We start from the raw sequence: 27,991 nt of genomic DNA on the forward strand, positions 1-27,991 counted from the left end.
CAGTTATGTCAGTTTTTGAACATATCACAAAGGAGTTTCTCCATGGGTGTGTTTCCTATGGTTCTACGAAAAAAGAGGAGCTCAATGCGGTCGGAAGAAATAAATCTCAGAGAAGGTAGAAGCAAAAGCAGTTTCCCAAACCTGGAAAGGAGGAGAGAAAGGCATCATTGGTTACCAAAGGCATCACCCTTAGGGAGGCAACACTTCCCTCCAGTGGAGGGCTTGATTTGACTGAGGAAAAGACAGCAATAAAAACATACTGTTTATATTACCCAAAAATCATCAGCAAAACCTTGGAGAGGTCACAGTATAGGAAGACTTACAAAATTATAGCAGCAGGAGCAATATATTCAAGTGTTAGGACTTTATGTGTGCACTTAACAACAGAAATATTTCTTTACAAAACTGTGCTTGCTACATTAATGAATATTCCTGAGGAAAACAAATAGTAAGCTACTTTGTCCTTTCCCAAGAACAGTCGCAGTGCAAACGCTTGATTGGTGAAGCTGAATTACTGTAAGGCTAGGCGTGATTAGAAATGCTTCCATGTGTGCTGAGATGCAAGCCCGTTGTCCCAGGGAGCAGCTTAGAATGATCACTCCTCTCCCTAACAACATTCTTCTCCCAGGACACGGTCAGTAGACCTGTGGAGAAATATTCTGTAATGACACATACCGTTTCGCCAATCAGCAAGTGGACAAGAAAAGACCTGATTCAAGCACTGAAGGGTAATACCCCGATTGTCCCAAGATCAGGTACTGAGCATTCACTAAGCGTTGTGCTAGGCCTTGGAAATGCAAAAACAAAAATAACATGGCCCCTGCCCTCAAGGAGATTGTATTCCATCAAAATGACTGAAAAGGTGGTGGGAGTGGTGCTGCCAGAGCCAAAGGAGAACATCGTCGCTTTCAGAAGAGAGGATCCTGGCCAGCTTTCATACCTCACTGGTTGGCTGGGATAATGCATCTTGTTGTGCTGACCCAGCATCACCTGGGACTGGTCCTGCAAATTCTCCACCTGCTCAGGATCCTTCAGGCCCCGGGTCTCTATGAAGTAGAAGCATCAAGTGAGGAGGAGGAGGAGGAGGAAGCTGCATTCTAGTCTCCTGCAGTATTCATCCCAAGTACAATCCCACTTAATGGAATCGATAGCAACTATGGAGAAACCGTAACAAGTACCCTACCTCTGCAGAGCAATATTAAGCTATAAAAACTCGGGTCAGGAGCAGTCATTTTCCAATGTCCCCCAACACCTTTCAGCATAATTCTTATAATTAGAGGCAGCTAGGCGGTTCTGTGGTTAGAGTGCTGGACTTGAAGTTAGGAAAACCTGGGTTCAAATCTTGCCTCCAACAATTACTAATTGTGTGACCTTGACTCAGTCAACCTTTCAGTCTCAGTTTCCTAATCAGTAAAATGAGAATAATAAGAGCATCTTCTCCCCAAGGTGGTTGTGAGTGTCAAATGAAATATTACTTACATAGTGCTTTGCAAACCTTAAAGCGCTGTCTAAATGCTAGCTGTTACTAGAGTTGTACAATTTGCAAACGTGTTAAAGGCAGGGATAGGGAAGAATATTTTTCTTCCCAGAAATTGGAAGGAAATTTAAATACTATATAGTACACTTTTGAATGCCCTTTACCATCTAAAGTGACTGTTGGTTTAGGAGCAAAAGTATGTATTATATACAAGTTGACCTGATCATGAAATCATCATTTGGTACATTAAATGTACCATAAATTAAATATATATATATATATAATAGGTTATTCAGATAATTACAAATATAATGCTTTTATATAGTGTTTTATCCGAACTGAATAGAGCACTGGGATTCGAACCAGGAAGGTTCATCTTCTTGAGTTCAAATCCTACTTAAGATACTTAGTACCTATGTGACACTGGATAAGTCATTTAACCCTATTTGCCTCAGTTTCTCATCTGTAAAAATGAGCTGGAAAGGGCAAACCACTCCTGTATCTTTGCCAAGAAAACCCCAAATAGGGTCACAAAAAGTCAGACGTGACTGAAATGACTCGAGAACCACAACAAAAAAATATGTAAAGTGTTAATTATCTGTCTCAGTAACTCTGAAACTAAACAGCTAGCATTTACATAACATTTTAAATTTTCCAAAGCGTGTATTACTGGTTTCATTTGATCCTTGAAACAAGCCTAGTGCTTGTTTCAAGCGCTATTGCTATTACCGTTTTACACATTAGGAAGCTGAAACTGAGTGACTTTACCCAGGGTCACTTAGCTTAAAAATGTTCTCAGTGGAATTCGGGCTCAGGTCTTTCTGACTTTGCCATCGATACATCCATCTGTGCCATTGAGATGCCTAGGTAGTCAGCATAAGTATTAATCTTGTTTCTCACATGCCTGAGTGTCCAAGGTTCAATGACACACTCAAAGTCCTACAGCTCTCAAGTAGGAAAAATTTATTTTGAACTTGTAAAGAAAAGATATTTGCCAAGTTATAAGAGGCAGTTTCTTCAACTGTCAAAAGATGGTCTCTAAGGTCCTTTCCAGCTGGAAAGTACATAATCTTCTGGGGCTAATTAGGCAAAATTTTGAACAGAAGAAACCAGCAACATTCTAGGTTATTTTGGATTTTTTTTTAAAGTGCTGACTTCTCAGCTAAGTGTATTCCACAGTGTCAAATAGATAAGAGTCTTATTTTCAGAAGAGGAGCTAAGCAGAGGAAAAGAGAAGAGAAAAGGGAAAAATCCTTCTTCAGTATAACTCTGGCCATAGAGAGCTTGAAAGGAGCCATCTGTCTCATTTTCTGAGTCATTTGCTGTTAATGGCTCCTGCTCCTCCGAAGACTTCATTTTGATCATGACTTCTGAAAACGGAGTTTCCCCCAAGTGGAAACAGCCTTCTGTCTCTTGGCTCACGTGTTTTTCATCTTCTCTGGGTGTATTCAAACACTGATTTCTTGCACATGCTGCACAAAAAGGAAGGGCTCTCTAATACCACTGCTAGATCTATATCCCAAAGACATTACAAAAAAGGGGGGGGGAGGACCTATTTGTACAAAAATATTTATAGCAGCTTTTTTCATGGTGGCTAAGAATTAGAAATCAAGAAGATGCCCATCAATTGGGAAATGGCTAAACAAGCTGTGGTTGATTGTGATGGACTATTGTTGTGCTATAAGAAAAGACAAGCAGGCTGATTTCAGAAAAACCTGGAAAGATTTACATGAACTGGTGCATAGTGAAGTGAGCAGAAGCAGAACATCATACACAGTAACAGCAACATTGTATGATGAAGAACTGTGAATGACTTAGCTCTTCTCAGCAATACAATGATCCAAGACAATCCCAAAGGATCATGATTAAGCATGCTATCCGCCTCCAGAGAAAGAACTGATATTGTCTGAATACAGACTAGAAGCATGCTTCCTTTCTTCCTCTTTCTCTCTTTTGAGTCTTTTTGTACAAAAATGACCAATATGGAAATGTTTTACATGATTGCACATGTATAATCTATATCAGATTGCTTATCATCTCAGGGAGGGGGAAGAGTAGACAGGGACAGAGGGATAGAATTTGAAACTAAATTTTAATGTGTAATTGGGGGAAAATATTATTATATAAAAAAAAGAAGGACTCTGGATCAGGCAGGAATAGCAAGCAAGATTGAGCAGTGTTATTCAAATAAATGCCTGACTATTTAGGCAGGATATAAAGTGCTTGGAACCAGCACCTGATGGTTTTATATAAAAGTTTTCCTGTTTCAGTGTTCAGTAATCAAGGAGCAGCGGGAGAGGAGAGGGAGAGACAGAGGTCAGAGACTGAGAAACAAGACATGAACACTCCATATTAAGCATGGTATTCATTAGAATGAAAAATTCTACATCATCTTAAAATCATTTGCTTCAACATTTCAAAAAGTACATCACGCTGCCTCTCAAGGACAGAGGAATGAAGATTGTGTAAGCTAATATAAAGGGCACTTTAAAAAAAAGGAACTAGCTGAAGTAAAATGGTATTTTCCCAAGGCTTCACAGATGACCAATTTTAGATTCTACTTTCAAATACTCTAAGCAGAAATCCTATGAAGCAAAGGTCATAATTCACATTTCTATAGCATTTTCAGGTTTAAAAAGTACCAGGGAATACAGGCATTATCCCTATTTTACAGATGAGGAAAATGAAACTCGGTGCCTTAGCACCTAGAACCTTGTGGATGCTTGTTGAATAGGCTCATATATTCAGAGCTGGAAGAGAACTTAGTGGCTCTTAACCTGGGGTCTGAGAGAAATAATTATTAATAACCAATGATTTGAGGAGATTCAGATTTCCTCCTTTTTCTTTTATTTTCATTTCAAGACCTCAGTCTCTGAAGGTTGAGCTATCCTTTTCCTCTAGCCAGATCCCACCCAGGTGGGGCAGCCATTGCGCTCTACTCAGGTTTGGGTGGGGATAAATTTTTTAGATAGATTGCGCAAGGCTGGGGGTAACTTAAGAAGTAAAATGACATAATGAAAGTTCAGGTCCAGCCCCTCATTGTAATATTCATTCTCTCATTAATTGTTAACCAATCAGAGTTGATTGCCACCCTGGGGAGCAGGGTGAAAGGCATAAAAGCTATGCCCCCCCCATCCCCATGATTGTCTTTGGTCTAACAGAGCTGGCCAAATGACCATCCTTTTGTTAAAATGCTGGCATTATTAATAAAATGATTAAATTGCCCAGAAATTACATTTCTTGGACCTTTTTAAACACCATAGGTCCATGACCTTTCATATATATATCTATATGTATATATACATATATATGTATATATACATATGTGTGTGTGTGTATATATCTATATAGAGAGATATATAGATATATATATATGAAAGATCATGGACCTATGGTGTTTATATATATTAACACCATATATATGTTTGAATTTATAGATATATATATATACAAATTTTTATATATATACACATATATACTAGCATTTTTATAAACTGCTTCAATATAACTATTTTGCTTAATAAACCTATATATTTCATTTTATGCATTTAAAAACATTATTTTGCAAAGGGGTCCATATACTTCACCAAAATGCCAAAGCTAGCATTTTCCTAGACATTCAGCTTTGGAAAGTCCATTGCATGTGTTATCTCATTTGATTATGGGCTAAGAACCAGTGGAGCTAAGTTCCAAGAATTTCAATTAAGTTGTCTAAAGGGGGATGAATTTCCAGGCTACTACAACTCTTGAAGGCTATCTATTAAGCCTCACTGAGTTGGTGGTCTGTATCCATGGAGAACAGAATTCCACCCACAAAATTATGGGCCAATGAAGAATTAGTCATGCCTCACTTCCCAGTGACTATCTACTTCAAGGACTTCCCTGTTCTTTCTGACTTTTATCATTTCTGGAAAAGGCCCTTTTCCCTGAGGGCTTCGTGCTTTCAGTCCTGGACTTCTATAAATTATCTTCTAGTCTTCCTATAAGCTATTGACTTTTTAAAATATTTTAATTAATTTAACTTTAATTGATAAAATAATTAAACTTATCTTTATATAACCATTTGCACTTTGAAAAATTACTTGCAGCATCTAGTCTAACTTATCAGTGACTTCCTCCCTCAGTATCCCCTCCCATTTGCTTTGTGCATTCACCCATGTATTGTGTATATATTTTTTTTTCCTCAATCCCATGTCTTCAGATTTTCTGGGTCTGCTTTCTTCATCACACATCATTTCTTCTAAGTCTTTCCTTATTTCCTTCTGCTTCTCCCAAGCAGTGATCTCAGTTGTGTCAGAATGTTTCATTCCATTGATGGGTCTGTTTGCTTAATCACATCCTAGTGGTAGGTCATTTCAGTTGCTTCCGGTTTTTTACAACTACAAATCTCACTGCTGTAAGCATCCTTGAAAAGAAAGCTCTTTTAGTAAGTGTCTGAGGTAAAGCCAATTCTATTCCTTTCCATTGGTCCTACTATACACCTATTTTTTGGGATCTCCACGAAATAGGTTAACAATGTCTTGGGGGGTGGGGGTGGGGATAAGGATGTCAGGGGTTCTCTCCTGCTCAAATGTTGACTTGTGGTCTATCGGAACAGCTCACCCTCAGATACTGTCAGTATCACTTCCTGTTCACTAAAATCAAGGACGGTCTATTTCCTTTCTTTGTGGAATGTAGGAGGCCAAAGTATATAGGATCATAAGATTTAGAGCCAGAAGGTGGCTTTAAATATCACCTAGTCATTGCAATTACCATAGCTTACAAATTAGAAAACCAAGGCACAGAGAAGGTTCAGTAGCTCAAGATCACAAACTGGAAGCCAGACTTAGAATCCAAATCTTTTGCCCTCTGTTTTTTGTCTGTGGGAAATACTATAGAAAACCCACCAGATTGTTTTCTTTGTTTAGAGGAAGAATTCTGAGTGGGCAACCAGGTTATTGGGAACCAATTACATTTTGTTTTACACAATATCAGTAAAATGTTTAAAAGAAAAAAAATTTAAATTGAGGGAATGTCCATCAGTTGGGGAATGGCTAAACAAGTTGTGTTATATGATTGTGATGGAATACTACTGTGCTATGAGAAATAATGAGCAGGTTGATTTTAGAAAAACTTGGAAAGACTTGCAGGAAATAATGAAGAATGAAATGAACAGAACCAAGAGAATGTTGTACACAGTAACAGCAATATTGTTCAAAGAATAACTTTGAGTGACTAAATCATTTTAAGTATTCTAAATACTCCAATCAACTACAGAGGACCCATGAAAGAAGATGCTATCCCCCTCCAGAGAAAAAAACTAATAAATAGAAGTATGTATAGTACAGTTTTACATACACACGTATTTGTGTCTAATGGTAGCCTTCTCTAGGGTGAGGTGGTTGTGGGGAGGGAAGGAGAAAAAAAATTTAAAGTGCACAGCAGAGAACAAAAGAAAACTTAGAAGGAAGCACCGAAAAAAAACAGGGTGGCTTTGAAAATGATGTATGGTATTTTTACATAGTTTTTCAAAAAAAGGAAATGATGTGAAATAGAAATTCATGGTTCATGCTAAATTTAATCAACCTAAATTCATATTGAATCTTTTTTTTATGTTGTACTATGTACATGGAAATTTTTTTGTCTTTTTGTATTTAAGCTCAAAATGAATAAATTTTAAATCTAGGGGAAAAAATTATGAATAGGTGACACCTTGTTTGAAATGAGGCTATATTTTCTCTACCAAGTAAAATGCATTTTTCTATAACAGATAAACAATAAACTCAGAAAACAAAAACAAAAAAAAACATTGGACTTTCAATCAGAGCACCTGTGTGATCCTGGCCAGGTTACTTAGCCCCTGGGCCCGTTTCCTTACCTGGAAAACAAGGAAATGGGCTAGATGATGTCTGAGGTTCTATCCAGTCCTAAATCCATGCTCTTATGATCCTGGTGACTTGAAATCATAGAAGGGATCTCCTCACTTATCTGCAATCTTCTAACTCCAAATGTAGGGCACTTTCCACTCCCCAACACTAAGGCTCCCTTCTGCCTCTCTTGATGTGAATAATTCTGATGGTATTGCGGAATGAGAGGACAGTAACTGTCCTCATTAGCATTATCTGGACTAATTTGCATTTTTCTCTTGAGGAGAGAGGGTACAAGGAAGGAAAAATGGACAGTAGTCTCAGGGCCCCCAGGTCTAAGGGACTCCCAATGCTACTCGAAGAGTGTGCATATACAAGGCAAAAAAGGTGATTTTGAATTCCTCCTTCCAGGCTCCTCTCTCACCCTATCTTCCCCCTCCCCAGCCAGTCCTTGTTCTGTTCATGGGATTTTTCGGCCTAAGGATGGCTAGCACTGTGTCTACCTGCTTAAAATGACCCTATGGAACTCAGCCCTCAAGTAAAGGGTTTAGAAGAGAAAGAAGGGGTCAGGAAACTTGAATCCGGGCCAGGGAAGGTGTCACTATGGGTCGAATGGAAACCCCAAACCACTGAGAACATGTCTTGTGATGTAGCTGCTGGAGGCTCCTGGAACTTATGTGCCCTCGAACATTTCTGCCTCCTTTCTCTGCCTCTATTAACTTTAGGACTTGAATCTCATCTCTCCAGGAATCCACACCCTTTCTCTCTTCTCCCTCTCCACCCCCCCACACTTGGCCAAACATCTACCTGTAATCCATGGATTCTTAATATTTGTATATGTGTCATGGACCCGTCTGGCAGTAGAGTGAAGCCTACAGACCTTTGCTCAGAATAACATTTTTCAATTCATATAATAAAATGAATAGGATTACAAAGAAAACCAATTATATTGAAATAGTTATCAAAATGTTAAAAAAAAAATTGAAAGATTCATGAACTCCAGGTTAAGAACCCCTACTGTGAACCTAGCACAGGAGGGGTCTCAAGGACTACAGAGTACTTCCAATCCAGTGGCAGTGGTGTTGTCTTTTTGTCTCAGGGCTTGGGATTTTGGATGATAGCTAAATTGCTCCAGGGAAAGGAGTACTTCAAGAAGCCATAAACGCTAGGGCAGTTACTTAGCCCCTGGGCGCAGTGGATAGAGCACGTGCCCTGAAGTCAGGAGGACCTGAGTTCAAATCCAGCCTCAGACCAGCAATTTGACACTTACTAGCTGTGTGACCCTGGGCAAGTCACTTAACCTCAATTGCCTAAAGAAAAAGAAAAATAAAGGAAAAGAAGCCACACACACACAGACACACATACCTCTATGCCCAACTGAAGCCAATCAACATATCAGAGGGGGCCCCTTGTACCTACATTGCCCTAACAGAATCTGTTGGTAGGGAAGAAGGGGGGAGGTGCTTAGATTGGAACACAGACCCATAAGAGGACATGGGAGGGGTATGGCCTGCTGGTGATGGGGAGACTTCTTGATGCCTATAGGTCTACGGGCAGTGTTAGAGCAGGATACAGCAGCTGTGGGGAGGGAGATAAGAGATATTCTTTCATAGTGCCCAGGTTCATGGCCTGGGTAATACATGAGGAAGGTGACAAAGGTACCCCAGCCTCTGGGAGGGTGCCCAGTTCCATTAAGAAGGTCTTGAGAGAACCCTCTGGCCTTCACCTGATTTTTCAATATCCAAGTTTGGTTCCTGCCTACCTGGTTTGAAGAGGACAAGAGCCTTCATGCATGCAAACTCAGTGGGGTCCACTGTGAGTGATTTAAATCGAGCAATGGTTTCCTGCAGGATCTGAGTCTCTATTGCAGCATTCATGAGTTTTCCCTGAATGCCAAGGGTTGGGTCTGGCACAGACAGCAGTGGACAGCTCTCCAGGGGCAAAGACCATTGGATGGCACACAGAAGGAACAGCTCACTCCAGGCCTCTTCCAGCAAAATCACCTATGGAATGGGAAGCATTACTGAGAGATTCCAGAAAAGACAGAAGCAGTCTGAGGCAGAATCAGCTGTTGAGGTGATAGACCCACTTTAGGCTGCCCGACCATTGCCTGGGGAACTGTGAGGTCACATCCTCCCTCTGCCTGGCCCCCAGGGCACACCTGTCACCCAGGCTTTGTCTTTGTGCCCTTTCAGAGAGGGGGTGGGGGAGGAGGTAGACTAGGAAGGAAAGAGGTGAGATAATGATTAAGGAGTAATTTCAGTAGAAAAGCCAGAAATCAGGAGGTTCCCTAGTTGGCTGAAAATGACCTTGAGATAAAGAAATGGCCAGTGACCTTCTGCAAAGGAAGCCGTGATGCACGGCTTCATCAAGAACAGGTCCTGCCACACTGAACTCATTTTCATTTTTGACAGAGTTAGTAAAATGGTAGACCAGGGGGTGCTAAGCGAATCGACAGTCTCTTGTGCTGTTCTTGTGGATGAGATGAAGAGCAGAGGATGGCGTAGCGCCAGGTGTTTTCTGAACTAGATGAACAATTAAGAGTGATCTCTGCTTTTGAAGGAGGTCTCCAGAGGAGTGCCCCAGGGATCTGTGAATGACCCTGTGCCGTTCACATTTTTACTAGTGATTTGGATAAAGGCATGGATAGATACCATGTTTATCAAACTTACAGGTGACACCGAGCTGAGGGATAGCTGAGGTACTGGATGACAAAATCAGGATTCAAATAGATCCTGATGGGGTTAAATGAGGAGACAAATCAGATGAGATTAAATTTGAGGGGGATACATGTAAAATCGGTTGCTTGGGTTAAAAAAAAATTAACTTCACAAGTATAGAATGGGGTGGGGACTATACAGCCATTTGTTTGAAAAACATCTAGGGAAACTTGGGGCAAAGTGCATGAACATTTGCAAACTGCACCGGGCAGATCAGGAGAACGATTTGTACAGTAACAACTATGTCGCTGTAGTTGTTCAGCAATGCGATGATAAGCCATGATTCCCAAGGACCAAGGATGAAGCTCGTTACCCAACTGCCAACCATCGCCTCTTGGCGATGGGCTCAGTGCAAGAGAAGAGGAGAGGAGATGGGTGATCTAAGGTTTTTAGGCACACTATAAGCTCAGCGTCATTCAGCAGTGGGACAGGGCAGCCAAAGAAGCTAACATGATATTACTCTACACAAGACAGGCACAGCGTCCAGAGTTACAGACATGATCATGGATTTATCACTCCGAGGAATCTCAGAAGCCTTTTTGTTCAACTCCTCATTTTACAGATGAGGAAACTGAGGCAAACGGGATTAAGTGACTTGCCCAGGGTCACACAGCTAGTGAGTGTCTGAGGATTTGAACTAATGAAGACGAGTCTTCCTGACTGCAGGCCCCTTGCTCTATGCACCATGGTGCCACCTAGTTGCTTACCCCTACCCTAAACAACAATTCCCCAACCTCTCCATTCTAGTGCCTTCCCACTGCTAATTATTTCCTATTCATCTTGTATATAGTTTTCTCTGTACCTGTTTGTTTGCATGTTGTCTCCCCATTAGATTTTAAGTTCCTTGAGAGCAGGGACTGTCTTTTGCCTCTTTTTGTATCTTCAGCATTTAGCACAGCCAATGGGGGAAAAGGGGGAAATAATAATAACAATAAAAATAATAATAAATAGCATTTATGTGTCACTTTAAGGTTAGCAAAGTTCTTTACCTATATTATCTCATTTGATTCTGACAACAACCGTTTGAAGTAGGTGCTATTACTATCCTTATTTTATAGATAAGGAAACTAAGAAAGTTTAAGTGATTTGCTCAGGGTCACCCGACTAATGAGTGACTGAGGCAAGATTTGAACTCGGGTCTTCCTGAATCCATGACACTGTCCACTGTGGAAAATCTTGAACTTTCGCATGCCAAATAGGCTCAGAGCCTGGAAGTATGGGAGCATCTGGGTTTTGAATCAGTGTTCAGTGATTAGAGAAGATTTTAAAATGTTGATTGATCTGGGAAAGGAGAAATCCCCCAGAGGGAAGGGTGGGGAGCATAGGCAATCCACCCCCTTCCCCATTCACTTTCTTTTCTTTTTTATTTATTTATTTATTTTACTTTTTTTTTTCCCCATTCACTTTCGAGGAGGAGCTAGAATGCCTGGGAAGCTGACCAAAATCCACTGTGCCTAAAGCCCTGGGCTAGATGCTTCGCAGCACCTGCCAACCACACCAGGCAGTCCAGTGAGATCAAGCAAAAAGGCAGGTGTAGCCGCCTGTGGTCATAACTCAGTCTCACCAGTGGTGTAGACCTCTTGGCTAATTCCACTACCTATTTACTCCCACCAAGATTTCTCTTCTCCCTGGACCTTTGCAGTCCAGAAACAAAATCTCACAATTCCTCTCCTACCTCCTATAAAATGAGCCTGCCCATGAAAAGGAAAGGACTTTGAGTTTCTCTGCTACTGACAATGAGGAAAAATAATTGTTTGTTGAATTGAATAGTTTGAAGAAATAAGACTAAAACATTTTCAGCAATTCAATTCAGTAAATATTAAGCACCTACTATGTGCCAGGCACCTGTGGTAGGCACTGGGGATGCACAGGGTTTTGTTTTGTTTTTGTATTTTGTTTTGTGAGGCAGTTGGGATTAAGTGACTTGCCTAGGGTCACACACCTACTATCAAGTGTCTAAGGTCATATTTGAACTCAGGTCTTTCTGACTCCAGGGCTGGTGCTTTATCCACTGTGTAACCTCACTGCCCCAATGTAGTTTTTTTTAAAGACATTTTCCCTGCCTTCAAGGTGCTTACATTCTACTACTTGTATTGCTGACAGAGAAGGGGAGCACTTACAGCTAAATGTAAGGAAGAATTTTCTAACAGTTAACTAAAAATGGTGGCCTCATAAGGTAATGAGCTCCCCACCACTGAAAGTCTGCAAGTCAGGGAGGTCAAGTTTTTACTTTTTTTTTCTTTTCTTTTTTTTTTTTTTGAGGTCAAGTACTGTGAAGAGATCAAACTGCTATGAAGTTGAATTTAATGACATCTAAGGTCTCTTTCAATTCGGAGATTGTACACCCCTTTTTCTGTTTGGCATCTCACAATTCATCACATGTATTGGCCTAACCTGACTCCGGGTTCTAGTCACCTCCTCTTAATTGCACTGGTAGAGGGAGAGGTTCTTCACCAAGAACTTCTTGTACCAATGAAATCACAGGTTAAAAAAAATAACCCTCCCTTGTCCTCTGCCTTCAGCCTAGAGGCTGGAAAAACCCAAGGCCGGCACCAGCAGGGGCTCCAGAGCTGCTCCTGCAGAATGCACTCCTCCGCTCCCCCACCCATCCCCAGGCTCCTATTTTTTGTTCCTCTAATGCCTGGGACTGAATGTGGCTCTGTGTGTGTGTGTGTGTGTGTGTGTGGTCAGTGAGAAACAGCAGTAACTCACCAGAAGGCGATCGTTTTAACTGGGGCCAGAACGTGGGGCAAGACTACAGAGTAATCATATAAAATTTAGGGATAGGGCCTGGAGCTGCTATTTCATTGGGATAGGGAGTGCCTGGCGAGGACATTCCCTCAATCAGTTCAGACTGACATCTTCTTTGCAACTTAAGGTTGTAGAGCATTGCTCAGAGCACTGAGAGGTGAGTGACTTGCCCAGGGCCACACAACCAGGCTGTGTCAGAGGCAAGATTTGAACCAAAGTCTAACATTAAATATGAAAGCAGGGGCAGCTAGGTAATGCAGTGGATAGAGCTCCAGCCTTGGAGTCAGGAGGACCTGGGTTCAAATGCAGCCTCAGACACTTAACACTTACTAGCTATGTGACCCTGGGCAAGCCACTAATCCCTGATGGCCTCACCAAAAAGAAAAACAAAAAACAAAAAACAAAATGTGATTGAGATGAATGTAAAATCCTATATTTTTATTACAAAAATTAAACTCATAAATATAGGAGAGATGGATGATAAAGAGATGGAAAGCTAGACAGGGATGGAAGATGGACAGATGGATGGATGGATAGATACATAGATAGATGGACAGACACATAGGTAAACAGAGCAATCATTTATTAAATGCTTACTACCCTGTGGCAAGTGCTGGGGATACAAAAATAAGAAAACCAAAATGGTTCCTACTCTCAAGGTGCTTACATTCAAACAGGGGAAGACAAAATATGAAGGAGAATTGGATATTGGAGATGTGGCTAGACAACAATTCCCATGAGAAAAAGATCTGGGGGTGTTAGTGGACTGCAAGCTCTATCTGAGGGCAGCCAATGCTACCCTAGCGTGTATGAAGAGAGGCAAAGCGTCCAGAACAAGGGAGATCATCATTCTGCCATGTCCTGCTCTGATCAGAGCACATGGAGCCTGTTTCAGTTCTGGGCACCACATTTTAGGAAAGACACAGGCAAATAGAGTACATCCAGGAGAGTGGGGGAGGGAGGCAGAGGCAGGGAGGGTAGACACAGTCTCATTCTTGTCTTGGTAACCTCAGTACCTTACACATAGAAGATTGTTGGGTTAAATTGACCAGAATGGCAATGGGACTAAAGAATGTGAATGAATGAATGAATTGATTGATTAAATTGAATGAATGAAAAATCATTTATGTGCTTCCTATGTGCCAAGCAGTATCCTAAGGCCCAGGCATTCAAATGCAGAAAGAAGATAGTCCTTGATCTAAGGAGCTCACATTCTAATTGGAATGAACAATACACACAGGCCCGCTCATGACATATGAAGATCACTTGAAAGGGAGGAGAGAAGACTGAGAGGGGATAGGCTGGCTGTCTTGAAATATCTGAAGGGGCCTTGTGTGGAAGAGGGACTGGACTTTTCCTTGGCCCCAGGGGGCAGAACCAGAAACAATGGTGGAAATCCAAGCAACAGATTCAGGTTTGATACTTGGAAGACACTTCCTAACAATTAGCTCTATCCCAAAAGGGAGTGGGAGATGGTGAGATTCCCATCTTCTAGGGTCTTCAGGCAGAGTCTGGACAAACACTTGGAGATGTTCTAGAAGGCAGTCTTGGCCACTTGTGAGTTGAACCATGGGTGGGGAACCTGCGGCCTTGAAGCCACATGTGACCCTCTAGGTCCTCAAGTGCGGCCCTTTGACTGAATCCAAACTTTACAGAACAAATCCCCTTATTAAAAGGATTTGTTCTGTAAAACTTGGACTCAGTCAAAAGACTGCACCCAAGGATCTAGAAGGCTACACATGGCCTTGAGGCTGCAGGTCCACCCCTGATGGTCTCCAAGGCCCCTTCCAGCTCTTAGATTTGGTGGTTCTCAGAGGCTGTATTCCTTTCTGACTTGATTGAAATCCAGAAATCTAAGCTTTTTCTGGGGATTGTTCTCTCTATGCCCCCTTCTTTATTCACCCTTCTGCCTGCCAGTTAATATTAAGTAACCTCAGGATCTTTGGATTCTTCGCAGGGATCACTGTCCCTAAAATCACGGTGCATACCTTGATAGACACTGGCTGCTGTCTGACACAGAGCTCAGGGGCATTGCTCTCCCTGACTGATAACATCTCTGACACCTATCAAGTGCCTAAAAGATGTACCCTTCTCTGCCATCTCACTTAAACTCTGGGGTTGTCTCTTCCTCAAGAGGTACACACACAGTCGCTAACACGCAACTTTGGGACAATGCTAGCCTGCAGTAGACACACTCTTACGTCTTCCCTGAAGTGTGCCGCCCTGACTCTCTTTGACCCAATGATGTGCACACATCCTCCCCTAGCCATATAACTCATAACCAAGAGTTTTTGCACTTGGGGAGGGGGGGAGGCTCAACTGGAAAGGGGCTCAGCCGGAGGGCATCCATTGGCTGATGGGGAGAAAGCACACACTGGGATAGTATTTTCGTGACTAAACTTTGGTGCATTGGTTTACTGGACCTGGGATATGACAATGGCTTCTTTTAAGTGGTCTCCCAGCCTTGAGGAGAACAAAGCCCCAGCCCCTCTGCCCTAGTTTTCTCTATGGAACTTGACTCAGGATGCTAATCCAGATCGTAACAATACAAATCCTCTAAAATATTGATGGGGAGCTGGATTGGGTGATGGTAGGATGACTGAAGAAGGGGGTGGTGTTTCCTGTGGAGCAGGCAGGGCTTAGGGAAAATAGGTGGGGCTTCTGGTAGAATAGGTGTGGCTTTAGAATTACCTGGTCTCTGAAGGGCAGGTTAGAGAACACAGGGAGGTTTTTTGCCCACTTCACAGCCATGAAGAGCAGGCGTGCAGACGTCTCGTAGACACTCTCAGAGCTGGTAGAAGGGTATGAGCCCTGCTGGTCATCAGTCAAGGGGCGCTCTGGCTCATTGCTTGTGACATCCACATTCTCATCAACTGCGTGGAGAAAAGGCAGCTAGATGGTGCTTGGCCTGTGGCCTTAATCCTACAATCCCCTTCTTGCTGGGCAGCTCTAACTAGATGTTCCACTGGTATCCCAAGCTCATCACGTCCATAATTAAACTCTCTAAAACCTTCTCTCCTCCTGCCTCCCCAATTTCAGTTAAAAGTACCATTCAACTCTCCCCTGTTAAAAATGCCCTCTTTACCCTCCCCCACCCCACCGTGTCCCAGAGCTCAGGCTAGGGATAGATTAGGAGACAGCCACCTGAAGGCAATACAGAAGACATAATTAATGTGTATACCTATAAATGAATCTTTTTTAAAAATCTAGACAACACTGATCTTTGTAACCTACAGGTAGGTACTTATGCTACACTAAGCTGATAATTTGCTACAACCTAGGGGCAGCTGGGTGGCACAGTGGATAGAGTGAATGGATAGACTCATCTTCCCAAGTTCAAATCCAGTTTGAGACTTTTTAGTAGCTGAGTGACCTTGGGCAAGTCACTTAAACCCATTTGCCTCTGTTTCCTCATCTGTAAAATGAACGGGAGAAGGAAATAGCAAACTACTCCAGTATTTTTGCCAAGAAAACCCAAAATTGGGACACGAGGAGTCAGACACAACTGAACAGCAGCTTGCATCTACCATGTATCTCTTCATTGCCCTTTGAGTAACCTTCAGTTTGTATTCGTCTGAAATGGTGGTGGTCCAAGATTGATAGCCTTGAGTTAGCTAGGTGCATAGTGAATAGAATGCTGGCTCTGAATCAGGAAGACCTGAGTTCAAATACTACCTCAGATACTTACTAGCTCTCTCCTCCTCCTCAGTTTCCTCATCTGTAAAATCAGGATAATAATAGCATCTACCTCAGAGTAAGGATCAAATGGGATAGTAAATGTGGAGCCCTTTGCAAACCTTAAAGTGCTGATATAAATGGTAGCTGTTATTATCACATCACCAGAAGAATGCCATCATTTTACAAATGTTCTTTGGCAGCAGGAGGTAGCTTGTGATCATTGAAAGCACTCTGAAATTTACAAATTATAATCCAGCATGCCCTCCTCCTACTAAATTCCGGCCCTAGCTCATTGTTCTTGGGAGTTATTGATTCAAATGGGATAATACTTGTAAAGTACTACTGTACTAGGGTACAGTGTCTGGCACATAGTAGATGCTTAATAGACTCGAGTTTCCTTACTTTTTTCCTTCCTTCATCCATCTGGCCTATCTGCCCAAGGCTAATTAGGCTAATAGACTGATTAACATCCAACAGCATGTCGTAAGTATTTTTCAGACATTTGGCAACTCATACAATTGCCACCTCGATTCCTCTAGAACGACCATGGATCTCACTGTAGAGGCCCTTGGGTGTTCTAGGGTCTGTTTTAATCAGTACATCACCTCCAACCAACAGTATCGGGGACCCTGAAGTCCTTAGAGAATCACTCTACGCTACGCAGTCTTCATGTAGGATGTCCTCCGTGACAGAGGCAAGAGGTGATATAGTTCTTGGCTTTATGCTTTATCAGCGGTTTTGACAGAGGATTGCTGAAAAAAAATCATGTCTACTAACCAACTAAAGCACCTTGAGTAATTTTAATTTAAACAATATTCATAAGGTGATTAGCAAAGAGCCTAGCACACAGTAGGTGCATAATAAATGCTTGTTACCTTACCCTAAGCCTGGGCAACTTGCTTCTAGAGGTATATGGGCTTTTAAGTCTGAGTTTTACTCTGTTGTGCTAAATACAATGGGTCCTAGAGTCAGAGACCTAGAGCTGGAAGGGACGGGGGAGGTGCCATGACTTCAGCAGCCTCCCTCCAACCCCTGCTAAAGGAAGAAACCAATGGAGAAGCTCCCATTCCCAGAGTCAACTTGGTCTGGGGTACCTAATTCCACCTGGAGACCCAGGGGGCCTGCTTTCATCCTCCCTGACTTCATCTTTTTCCTGTCACACACACACACACACACACACACACACACACACACGCACCACACTGCTTGGCTTTACTTTGACTCTGATGCCTCTCTCGATGTGTTTGTTCCCCAGGTTTCCCTGTACTGTGCCTTGTGATCCCAGTCTCATCCCAAACTTCACTAAGACAAGGAGGCATGTGGTCCACTCCACTGCTCAGTTTGGTAGACAAGGAAACATGGGGCCAGCAAGGTTAAATTCAATTAGAATACAAGAATCTATTAAGCACCTACTATGTGCCAGTCACTGTACGTGGCACTAGTAATACAAGGGCAAAAATGAAATGGTCCCTGCCTTCATGGGAGAAAACAACAGATAAGTAAAGATGAAATATATACAAACTACTGCTAGGGATGTTACTAACGTGAGAAGGTAGGAATAAGAAACAGCTTTATTCATGCAATGATTTATTTAAGGTCCCCTGACCTAGAATCAGAAAGACCTGGGTTCAAGATTCACCTCTCCTCTTCCTAAAAGACTTAACCTTTCACGCCTAGAATTCCTGCCCTGGGGCCCCACTGCCCTTTTTGTTGATTGTATCTGTCACCCCCTATATCTAACCCTGGTTCCAGCCATGTTCTACTTCATTTGTACCCCTCCCCCCAACATACACACGTACCTACCTGTCCTACCTGTACAAGATATTTGTTCTTTCTTTAGCAGCCTTGACACCCAAGTGAATGCGTTCTCTCCCCTCTTCCTGCCCCTGCCCCTACACTTTCCAGTTCTGGAACAAGGGCATGCCAATCTACTCTCCAATGGCTTCCCTCCCCATCCCAGTAACTTTCCAAACCAAAATGCCAATCTCCAACGTGCCTTGTCTCTAGAATGTAAGTTCCTTGAGGGCAGGAACTCTCTTTGATTTTGTAATTGTATCCCCAGGCTTAACACAGTACTTGGTACAGAGTAAGCGCTTGATAAATGCGTTTCTATTCAGACACTCACTATGTTATGTCCCTGGAAACCTTTCTCAGCTTCATATATTCTTTTCAGCTTATATAATATTAGTATCTACCTCACAGGATTATTGTGAGGACCAAAAGAGAAAAAAAAATGTGTGTGTGTGTGTGTGTGTGTGTGTGTGTATGGATAGATTAGATAGATAGCACTTTGCAAGCCTTAAGCTGCAGCATAAATGTTAGCTACAACTACTATTACTAGCAGGTAAGCAGAGTTGGGATTTAAACTTGGGTCCCCTCTCCACTGCCTCCCAGGCAAAGGCAAATGGAGAGATACAAGATGGAGAGATGTAAATAGGCTGGCACATACTGCCAGTGGTGAATAGTGCACAAGCAGTGTCAATAAAAGACATTAAGAAGAAGTACTAACCAGAAGAGGAGGTGAGCTAACCATGCAGCAAGAGTAAGGGAAGGGGGGGCAGCTAGGTGGTGCAGTGAATAGAGCACCGGCCCTGGAGTTAGGAGGACCTGAGTTCAAATCTGGCCTCAGACCAAACACTTGACACTTACTAGCTGTGTGACCCTGGGCAAGTCACTAAACCGCAACTGCCTAAAAATAAAAAAATAAAAAAATAAAAAAGTAAAAAAGAGTAAGGGAAGAATAGACAGCCCTGGAATCCATGAAATATTAAAAGACTCAAGGCAAGATCTCCAGTTGACTGAGTAGATTCTCTATCAAGGAAGGATTCTTGGAAAGACAAGAATAAGAATTTCCTGGAATAAGAAGGCTTACATTGGTTAAGATTACACAGATAAGATCAAATCTGTCAAAGCCTTCCTCAAGTCTCCCGTTTTGCAGGGAAGGCTAAAAGCCCCTGGGTGGATAGAATGAGAGGAAGCCATTTTCTTCAGACCTTGCTTAGGATTCACAAACGCCCTCTCTGCTCACTCCCACCTTTGGTCCTGTGTCACACATCCAATTGATTTCCCCTCCCTAGTTTCTCTCCCATCCACTCCTGCCTTTCCACTCCCAGCACCACCACCGCCGCCATCATAGTTTGATCATAGATGGAACTGGAAGAGAACTCAGAGGCCATCTCCTCCAACCCCCTCACTTTACAGTAGAGGAAACTGAAGGAGGCCTAGTAGATTAAGTGCCGTGGCCAACATTACTCTCCCGTCTATACTGTTCTTCACACAGGTACCGGAGAAATCTTCCCAACACACGGTCTTTGAACAGGAGACTGACATAATCAAAGCCATCAGTGGTTCCCAAGGGAAATCACTAACTCAACATTCAAGGCTTTCTGCAAACTGCCTCCAATCTACCTTCTCAGTCTTTGTTCACAAGACTCCCTTTATGTACCCTATGATCTTGCCAAACTGAATGACTTACCATCTCCCAGCTTCTTCCACCCTTTCCTGCTTTGGCCCATCTCCTAGACTTTAGCCATCCCTTTTCAGGGGTGGGAAACCTGTGGCCTGGAGGCCATATGTGGCCTTCTAGGTCCTCGAGTTCGGCCCTTTGACTGAATACAAACTTCAAAGAACAAATACCCACCCCTGCCTATACCTTCCTCATTTCTGCCTGGCAAAATCTCTCAGGACTCAGCTCAGCTGTGACCTCTTCCACAAAATATCCCCTGGTCTGTGAGCGGACAGGGATCTCTACCTGCTTAGTTCCTGCCTCCCTTATGCATTTATCATATTTGAGTTGAGAAAACTGCAAGGCAAGGGTGGGTTGTAATCTGCACTGTTGGAGGAGAGAGGGTTAACATGGATGTCGTTCAATATTTCTGTATATATCCTACATGCCCTACTGGATTCTAAGTTCACTAAGTTTAGGGACTGAATCTTGTTCATTTTCATATTTCCAAGACCAAGCATACAGCTGGTGCTTAATAAATGCTTATTAAATTGAACTGGACATCTCTGCAGGTAAAAGAAAATATGCAACAGTTCAGTGCAGCCAGAAGAAATAAGTGAGGGCCCTAGTCCTGCACTGTTCAGTCTGGGACCGACCCCAGAGACAGCCTAAGGTGAGGACATGTCTGCTCTGTGTTCCCATGGCCTGCCTATGTCCATACGAAGACCAAAGATCATGGAAATGACTTCAGCAGACTGTCTAAGGGGCCTCGGAACCGCTGGGTACACTCACTCACCATCCTCTGGTTCTAGCTTTGCACACGTCTCCGCTGTCATGAGACTGGCCATGAAGCGATGGTTTCCTGGAGGCGTCAGAACCCGAGTACCAGGGACTGAGGTTATAGAGGCAGATGCAGGAACTCGAAGTCCAAGCACAATAGGACTGGCAGGCGGGGGCCCAGCTCGAGTAGTTGCGAGATGCTCTGGCCTGAGGTTGGAGTCCAGCTCGATGCTATCCAGACGCACCTGTGCCGTGCTGCGGGGCTGGCGCTCATTCTGGACAGCTGGGGAAGCCAAGATCCTGGGTGAAGGCCTCTCCTCCTGGGAGCCTTCTGGGTAATCTTATCACCCTAGGCCAGTCGATTTAGCTGAGTCATAGTGTCCTGTACCCAACAAACTCATAGACCCCCGGTAAGGAAGAGAGCTCAGAACTTTCCACTGGTGAAGCTCCAGCCTTTCCAAATCAAGGCTCCCTGCTCCATGCCTGGGCCCCCTGACTAACAGATTCACCTCTGGTCCTCGTAGACCCACATCCCCTCCCCCACTCACCATCCTTGTTCATCCCTGACTGCAGACACTTCCTCAGTCGGCAGGCCTGGCACTGGTTTCTGTGGGCCTTGTCCACGGGGCATGTCCCAGAACCAGCCTGGCACCTACAGGGTGAAACGTAAGCTCCTTGAGGGGGGAGGTGGTTTCGTTCTTGTCTTTGTATGCCCAGGACCTACACAGTGCCTGGCACATAGTAGGTGCCTTTAAAATGCTTGATTGGTTAGAGAAAGCAGAGCCCTATCTGTGCCCTGTCTCCATCCCCCCTCCCCACAGAAGAATCGGCGGGCGAGTCTGTGTATGCGCTCGTTAGGAAAGGGGTTTCATTCAGGGGGGATTCCAGGTTGCCCAGCCAGGGTGGTGAAGGAGAGGGCAGGTCACAAAGAATCCAACACCGAGGGCCTTGAGTTGTGCTGCCTTCCCTGGCACAACCTACATTTTCCCAGGGGAAAATTCCCTACCTCTGCTAACCCATGGGGAGTGGAAGTTCCCAGCCCGCTGGACAGGGGCCTTCTCACCTGTAAATGAGCTTCCTCCTCACACTCCTCTTGAAGAAGCCGCTGCAACCATTGCAGGCATAGATGCCATAGTGCTTTCCACTGCTGCTGTCCCCGCACACTCTGCACAGGAGCCCTGGACTCAGACCTGCAGGGGAGGGAACGCTGATGGAGCACGCCATCCTGAAGAGCAGCAACACCAAAATCTCAGCCCTGGGGCAAAGAGCCGGGAGCACAGCACGATCAGGCCCAGCCCCACCTCTGAAAGGGCCAGGGGCAGCTGCGTTGTGGTGACGGCATCCTAGCTGGGGTGCCTGAGAGTGGGGGAGGTCACACTGCACGCAGAATGAGCAGGGTATAGCTGTTTGGCTCCCCTGTGATATGGGTAGATGGAATCAATGTTAGGGAAATGTGGATAGAGTGCCGGGCCTGGAGTCAGGAAGATTCCTCTTCCCGAGTTCTAATCTGGCCTCAGACACTTCCTAGCTGTGTGACCCTGTGCGAGTCACTTACCCCTGTTTGCCTCAGTTTCTTCATCTGTCAACTGAGAGGGATAAGGAAATGGCAAATCGGTACAGTGTCACAGTACAGTGTTTCTTTGCCAAGAAAACCCCAAATGGCGTCACAGAGAGTCACTCATGACTGAACAACAAAAGGAGTACTGGGAGAGAAGAATCTTCCAGAGGCAGCCAGGTACCACAGAGGGTAGATCCCTGGACTCGAAGTCAGGAAGACCTCTGTTCAAATCCAACCTCAGACACTTACTAGCTATGGGATTCAGGGGCAAACCATGTAAGAGTTCTGTGCCTTGGTTTCCTCATCTGTAAAATTAGGAGATTGGACTCAATGGCATCTAAGGAAGGTCCTGACCAGCTCTCACTCTACGCTCTCATGACCCAGTCAATCTGAGCTCCAGCCAATCTGAGCTGAGCCCCAGCAGAGTACTCAGGGCCCAGGAAAACAAACATTCTTGGCAAATTCAGCTGTGGGGGAGATTATGGGCCCCTGGTCCCTACGGAGAAAGATCAGGGCAGCAACAAAAGGAGGAAGGAATACTCAGGGTAATGCCATTGGCTGAGTAGCCAACTAGCAGCTTTTACTTAATTTTCTAACTAATATAATTTTTTTGTGGGGGGCGGGGCGAGGCAATGGGGTGAAGTGACTTGCCCAGGGTCACACAGCGAGCAAGTGTCAGGTGTCTGAGGCCACGTCTGAGCTCAGGTCTTCCTAAATCCAGGGCCAGTGCTCTATCCACTTGCCCATCCAGCTGCCCCTTAACTAATAATTTCACTCATTTTAACTAATTATTCTACTTAACATGGTATGTTTGTTCCATTACTTCTAGGCTGCTGAAGTATAAGTACTGTCAACACCTTCTAAATCCCTGATGCCCTGTGGCAAAGGCCCTGTTGCCCCTCCCTAGTCATGACTCTGAGAGTGTATCTACTGATAAGGCCAGACAACATTAAAATGTGTTTTCATTTTCAACTATCCAAATTCCCGCCCTCACACACACACACACACACACACACACACACACACAAACACAAATGTATTTCATGCCAATTATCCTCAGGGGCAGTGTGGTACAGTGGGAAGGCCCTGGCTCTCCAATCAGAAGACTTGGGTTCCAATTCTGCCTCTGATGCTTACTACCCATGTGACTCTGGACAAGTCACTTAACCTGGTGAGGGAGGCCCTTTTCTCATCTAGAGCAGGAAGGGGTTGGATTCCATATCCTCTGAGGTCCCTTCCCACTCTGTGTCTATGATTCCATGATTCTAGGGATGCTCTATGGCTTTGAATCACAGTTGTACCAGTCTCTGAGGGATCAAAAATTTAGGTCACTCCGTGGGCAAAGCAGAAACACGTGAGAATAAGTAGCTGCAGCATCTCGTCAGTGATGACTCACCCACTACAAGTGGCATAAGAAACACCCGGGTTCTAGCCTTTGCCCATCCCCCCAGTCATATTTGGGTTTTTATCATATTCTACACATCATAAAGTCTCTAAAAACTGCAACTTATGAATTTTTTTAATTTTAATTTTTAAAAATTTTTACACTCTCTCTGCCTAGCACAAAAATTTGTGCAGAGTAAAAGATTAACAAATACTTGTGAATTGAATTTTTTAAAACAATAAATGTATGATCTGAAAAAAATGGGCCAGTCATGTAGCAAGAATGCGAGATAACAGATGGGCAGCCCGACAGTCATTCTGGTATGCATAGAGTGGTAAAGGGCCTGGGCCAGGGGTTCTTAACCTTTATAATGTCATGAACCCCTCTGGCAGCCATTCTGGTGAAGCCCATGGGTCCCTTCTTGAAATAATGCTTTTAAATACATAAAATAGACTGCACAGGAGTATAAAGTTATCAAATTTTAAAAAACAAACCAGTTCACAGACCCCCAGGTTAAAACCCCTGACCTGGAGGAAGGCCTCCAGGGTGTAGGACAGATCCTCTGTGAAATATTTGCAACAGCACAGGGGTCAAAATTGCACTGAATGAGAAGGGGTAGGTAGGTTGCAATCTGTACCAGCAAAGAGGGTGCACCCTATGGTGAGACAGGAAATCCACTGAAGTATTGGAGTTGATTCATGAACTGTAACTACTTGACCACAGCCGAAGAAGAGGAGAAGGGGGGTGGGAGTGGAGAACAAACATTTACTAAGCACCTACTATGACCAGGAGCTGTGCTAAGGGCTTTGCAAATATTATCTCATTTGACACTCACAATAACCTGAGATATAAGTGCTATTATTTTACAATGGAGGAAACTGAGGTAGATAGCGACCAAGTGACTTGCCCAGGGTCATACAAATACTAAGTGTCAGAGGTTAAATCCTAGAACAGTCCCACAGTAGGAGCTTACCAGAGACTAAGCAAGGCCAGGTGGTTTGGAATATTTCATCAGGACAGTTCCTGTGATTGGGGCCTCTACGTGCCATCCTCAGAGATCTTTCTACAGCAATGGACCCAGGAGGCACTGCACGCATACCTGCTGTGAGTAACCCTCCCCCCCCCAATACACAGGCATACACACACACATGCACTCACACTAAGGAGCATGCTTGTGTTACATGTTCTACACTAGGGGTGGGAACCTGCAGCCTGGAGGCCATGTATGGCCCTGTAGGTCCTCAAGTATGGCCCTTTGACTGAATACAAACTTCCCAGAACAAATCGGTTCCCCATCCCTGTGCTAGAGGGTCTGATGCTTTATCAAGCATTGGTTCATGGGTTCCAATCACTGGCTCAAGGCAGCGGGAGCCCTTTCCCAAGAATTTAATGATGGAAGCAAGGACAGCTGACCACAGTTAGTCCACACCAGTAGCAGCTTTCTTTCCACTGAAAACCCAGGAAGACACTTTTCCATTTGTCCCCAGAAGGCAGAACTATGAGCAATGGATAGTAGCTGGGAAGAAGTGAATTTCATCTTGAGGTCAGGAAAAATTTCCCAAGAATTAAGATTCTCCAAAAAAGAAATGGCTAGCTTCAGGGGGTCGGGGGTTCCTCCTCACCTGTGGTCTGTAGGCAAAGTTTGGATGACCATGGGTCGAGGATGGCAGAGAGGCAGTGAGGTGGTACATTGACAATAGAGTTCTGAATTTGGAGTCAGAAAGACTTGAGTTCAAATCCTGATTTAGACACTTACTAGTTGTGTGACCCTGGGCAAGTCATTTAACCTCTGTCTACCTTAGGCAATAAGCATTTATTAAATACTTATGGTATACCAGGCACTGTGCTAAAAGCTAGGGCTACAGAGAAAGGCAAAAGACAGTCCTTGTTCTTGGGGAGCACCCAATCTAATGAGGGAGACTCATCTGTAAAATGGGTATGATGAAAACACTTGCCACCAAGGATTGGTGTGAGGATCAAGTGAGACAGCAGATGCCCAACACTTTACAAACCTTAAAGGGATGTATAATTGCCAGCTATTATTATTAGAGAGAACTACATGGCCTTCTGACTCCGAAATTCTGTGGTGATGACGTCAGTAATAATCTCGGTCATTCGTTAACAAAGTCGATCACATACACACTCTCTTTCATTTGAGCCCAATGATATCTTCCTAACGTCCTCATTTTAAAGATAAAGAAATTGGGACTCAGAAGGTACACCCTTCCTCCCCGCTCCCCAACTGGTAAGGGGCACGATGGCTTCCCCCTGGCAGAGTTGACCCTCCTACCCTGCACCCTGCTACCTCCTACCCCTCTCCCATCCCCCCACCCCCCACTCCATCATCCCCAACATACACATGCCCCCGCCTCTCCATAAATCTAGAAAGTAGACAACTTTTCTCTCCTTTTCCCCAACTGGGAGTGTGTATGGGGAAGAGGAGCATACACAGGCACTGCTCCTTGCTCTCTGGTAGTACAGATTTGAGGGAGAGGGGGCATGAAAGACCCAAAATCCACACATACCCCCTCAGTCTCAGTCTGCCCCTAGTTAGAAAGTAGCCCCTGCTTCCTTCACGTTCACAGGACAAGGCCTACAGAAAGGGGTTGGCATTCAGTTTTCAGTGCCCACATCCTTAGAGAAGCACAAAAAGCATTTGATTTAGCCACATCCTCTCTTCCCTTCTTGCTACAGGGCCCTCCTTGTCCCTCTTCCTCAATTGGAGTCTTGAAAGTGCTGCTAGAACCCAGGACCCCAAGCCAGATCCTATTACTGCCCACCTCCAGGCCTCCCACTTGGTGGTGAAAGTCCTTCTCACTGTCATATTTTAGTTTTCAGGGTTTATACAAGCAATTATTCTTACTGTTACCATCCGCTGGCTTTAACATCACACGTCCCTATGGGTCAAACGGGACTGTTCTCCCAAACTTTCTATGTTTTCTCCTTCAGGAACAGGAATGACCTTGCTGTCTGCTCTCCAGGCCCAGAGGGACCTGTTAAAGGACACAGTCCCTGAGGAAGTTAATAGATGTGACATGTGGTTCTGAGATCCACCGGCATGAGTCAATGAGATATCTCTGGCCTAGACGGATCAGTCCAGTTCTAAATGATCATCAGTCATGTTCCAGTCAAGAGCTATTATGGCACAGGGGAAGAAAAGGCTAGCTTTTGAGTAGGGAAGGACTAGGGTCAAACACATACTAGCTGTGTGATCCTTGGCAAATCTCTTAACTTATTGCCCCAGGGACAACTCTCTGAGACAGCAAATTGTAGATGAGTTCTCCGGTATTGATAAAGGGTGTTTCTGTACCAACTGGAATTCCCAACACTGAAGAAATCATGGGTCAAACTGAAAAAACACCACCACCCATACCTACCCACCCACCCACACACACCCACACACACCCACACAAACACACAATCCAACTCAGTAAAAAAAAAAAAAAAAACCAATTCGTTCAAAAATGAATTCACATTTTTCTTGGTCACTATTTTAAAAGGCCACTGGTTTTTCTTTGGGTATAGTAGTACCTGGGGGTGAGGGGAGAGGTGGAGGAGAAGAAGAAGAAAAACTAATCCTGGTTGTGTTACTCAAAGACAGCCCAGGTCCTGCTAGTACTCAAGAACCTGTCTGGCTCCCTGCATTGGTGCCCAGAAGTAGGTATCCTGGGCACGTGTGCTCAGAAAAAACCTGAGGCTCCTCTATTCTAGACTTCTGGAGGATTTTCTACCATTTAGCCCCCAAAAAACTAACAATTAGATTATGACTGCTTTAAAGTAGATTTTCCTTAAGACTTCTGGAGCGGGGGGAGGGTTTCTCAATTTTAAAAAAAAAAAAAGACATCTCTCTCCACATTTGGTTGTCTGAGAAGAGCTGGGACAAGCCTGGAGAGCAGAGGTGTCCATCAGGTATGTGGTCGGCAATACTCCCAAATGTAACCCAAACCAAATTAAAGTGCAATTGGGGAATATTTAACAAAATAAACAAGAGTATAATAAGAGACATAGACAATGTTACTATGTGGTTTTCTAAGTCAATATGCAGCTTGCTGGGATTCTTACAAATGGTTTAGTGTTCTTCATTTCTATTTGAGTTTGATGCCCTTTCTGTAGGGAGCTGTGCCAACAGCCTAGCCTAAAGCCATTCTTGGAAAGAATTCTTGCCCATCCTGCAGTGTTCCTTCCTCCTGAATCTATCTGCTTGCCATTCTACCCCCCTCATCTAAGATGGCATCAAGGACTACGGAGTAAAGGGGGATGGGGTCCTCGGACAAGAGATGAGCAAATCCCTTACCTGCCTGGTTGTCCTCCCGATCAGTGGGTGTGGAGGGATCACTGGGGGAAGCAGACAT

General features: G+C 43.9%; 1 protein-coding gene across 1 annotated transcript; it reads right to left on the reverse strand.

Annotated features, from left to right (window-relative positions):
* Positions 1-8: 8 nt before the first annotated feature.
* Positions 9-27,991, reverse strand: NR2E3 (nuclear receptor subfamily 2 group E member 3). The gene is made up of 8 exons (XM_027857102.1): positions 27,934-27,991; positions 21,761-21,887; positions 21,246-21,349; positions 20,714-20,980; positions 15,486-15,667; positions 9,086-9,326; positions 941-1,046; positions 9-141 (listed from the first exon to the last, which is right to left on the reverse strand). Exons 1-8 carry the CDS (start codon positions 27,989-27,991, stop codon positions 9-11), a joined length of 1,218 nt encoding a protein of 405 aa, XP_027712903.1.

This window comes from Vombatus ursinus, unplaced genomic scaffold (genome assembly GCF_900497805.2).
Source record: "Vombatus ursinus unplaced genomic scaffold, bare-nosed wombat genome assembly UNPS02000749.1, whole genome shotgun sequence".
Lineage (NCBI taxonomy): Eukaryota > Metazoa > Chordata > Mammalia > Diprotodontia > Vombatidae > Vombatus > Vombatus ursinus.

What these genes read in the sequence shown, in the direction of transcription:
- NR2E3 (XM_027857102.1), bottom strand. Translation starts at nt 27,991, where the DNA reads ATGTCTGCTTCCCCCAGTGATCCCTCCACACCCACTGATCGGGAGGAC. An exon ending in AGGAGGAAGCTCATTTACAG is followed by an intron (nt 21,350 to 21,760) that starts GTGAGAAGGCCC and finishes TTCACCCTGTAG; the next exon opens with GTGCCAGGCTGGTTCTGGGA. An exon ending in TATCCCAGCCAACCAGTGAG is followed by an intron (nt 142 to 940) that starts GTATGAAAGCTG and finishes CCTCCTTTCCAG; the next exon opens with GTTTGGGAAACTGCTTTTGC.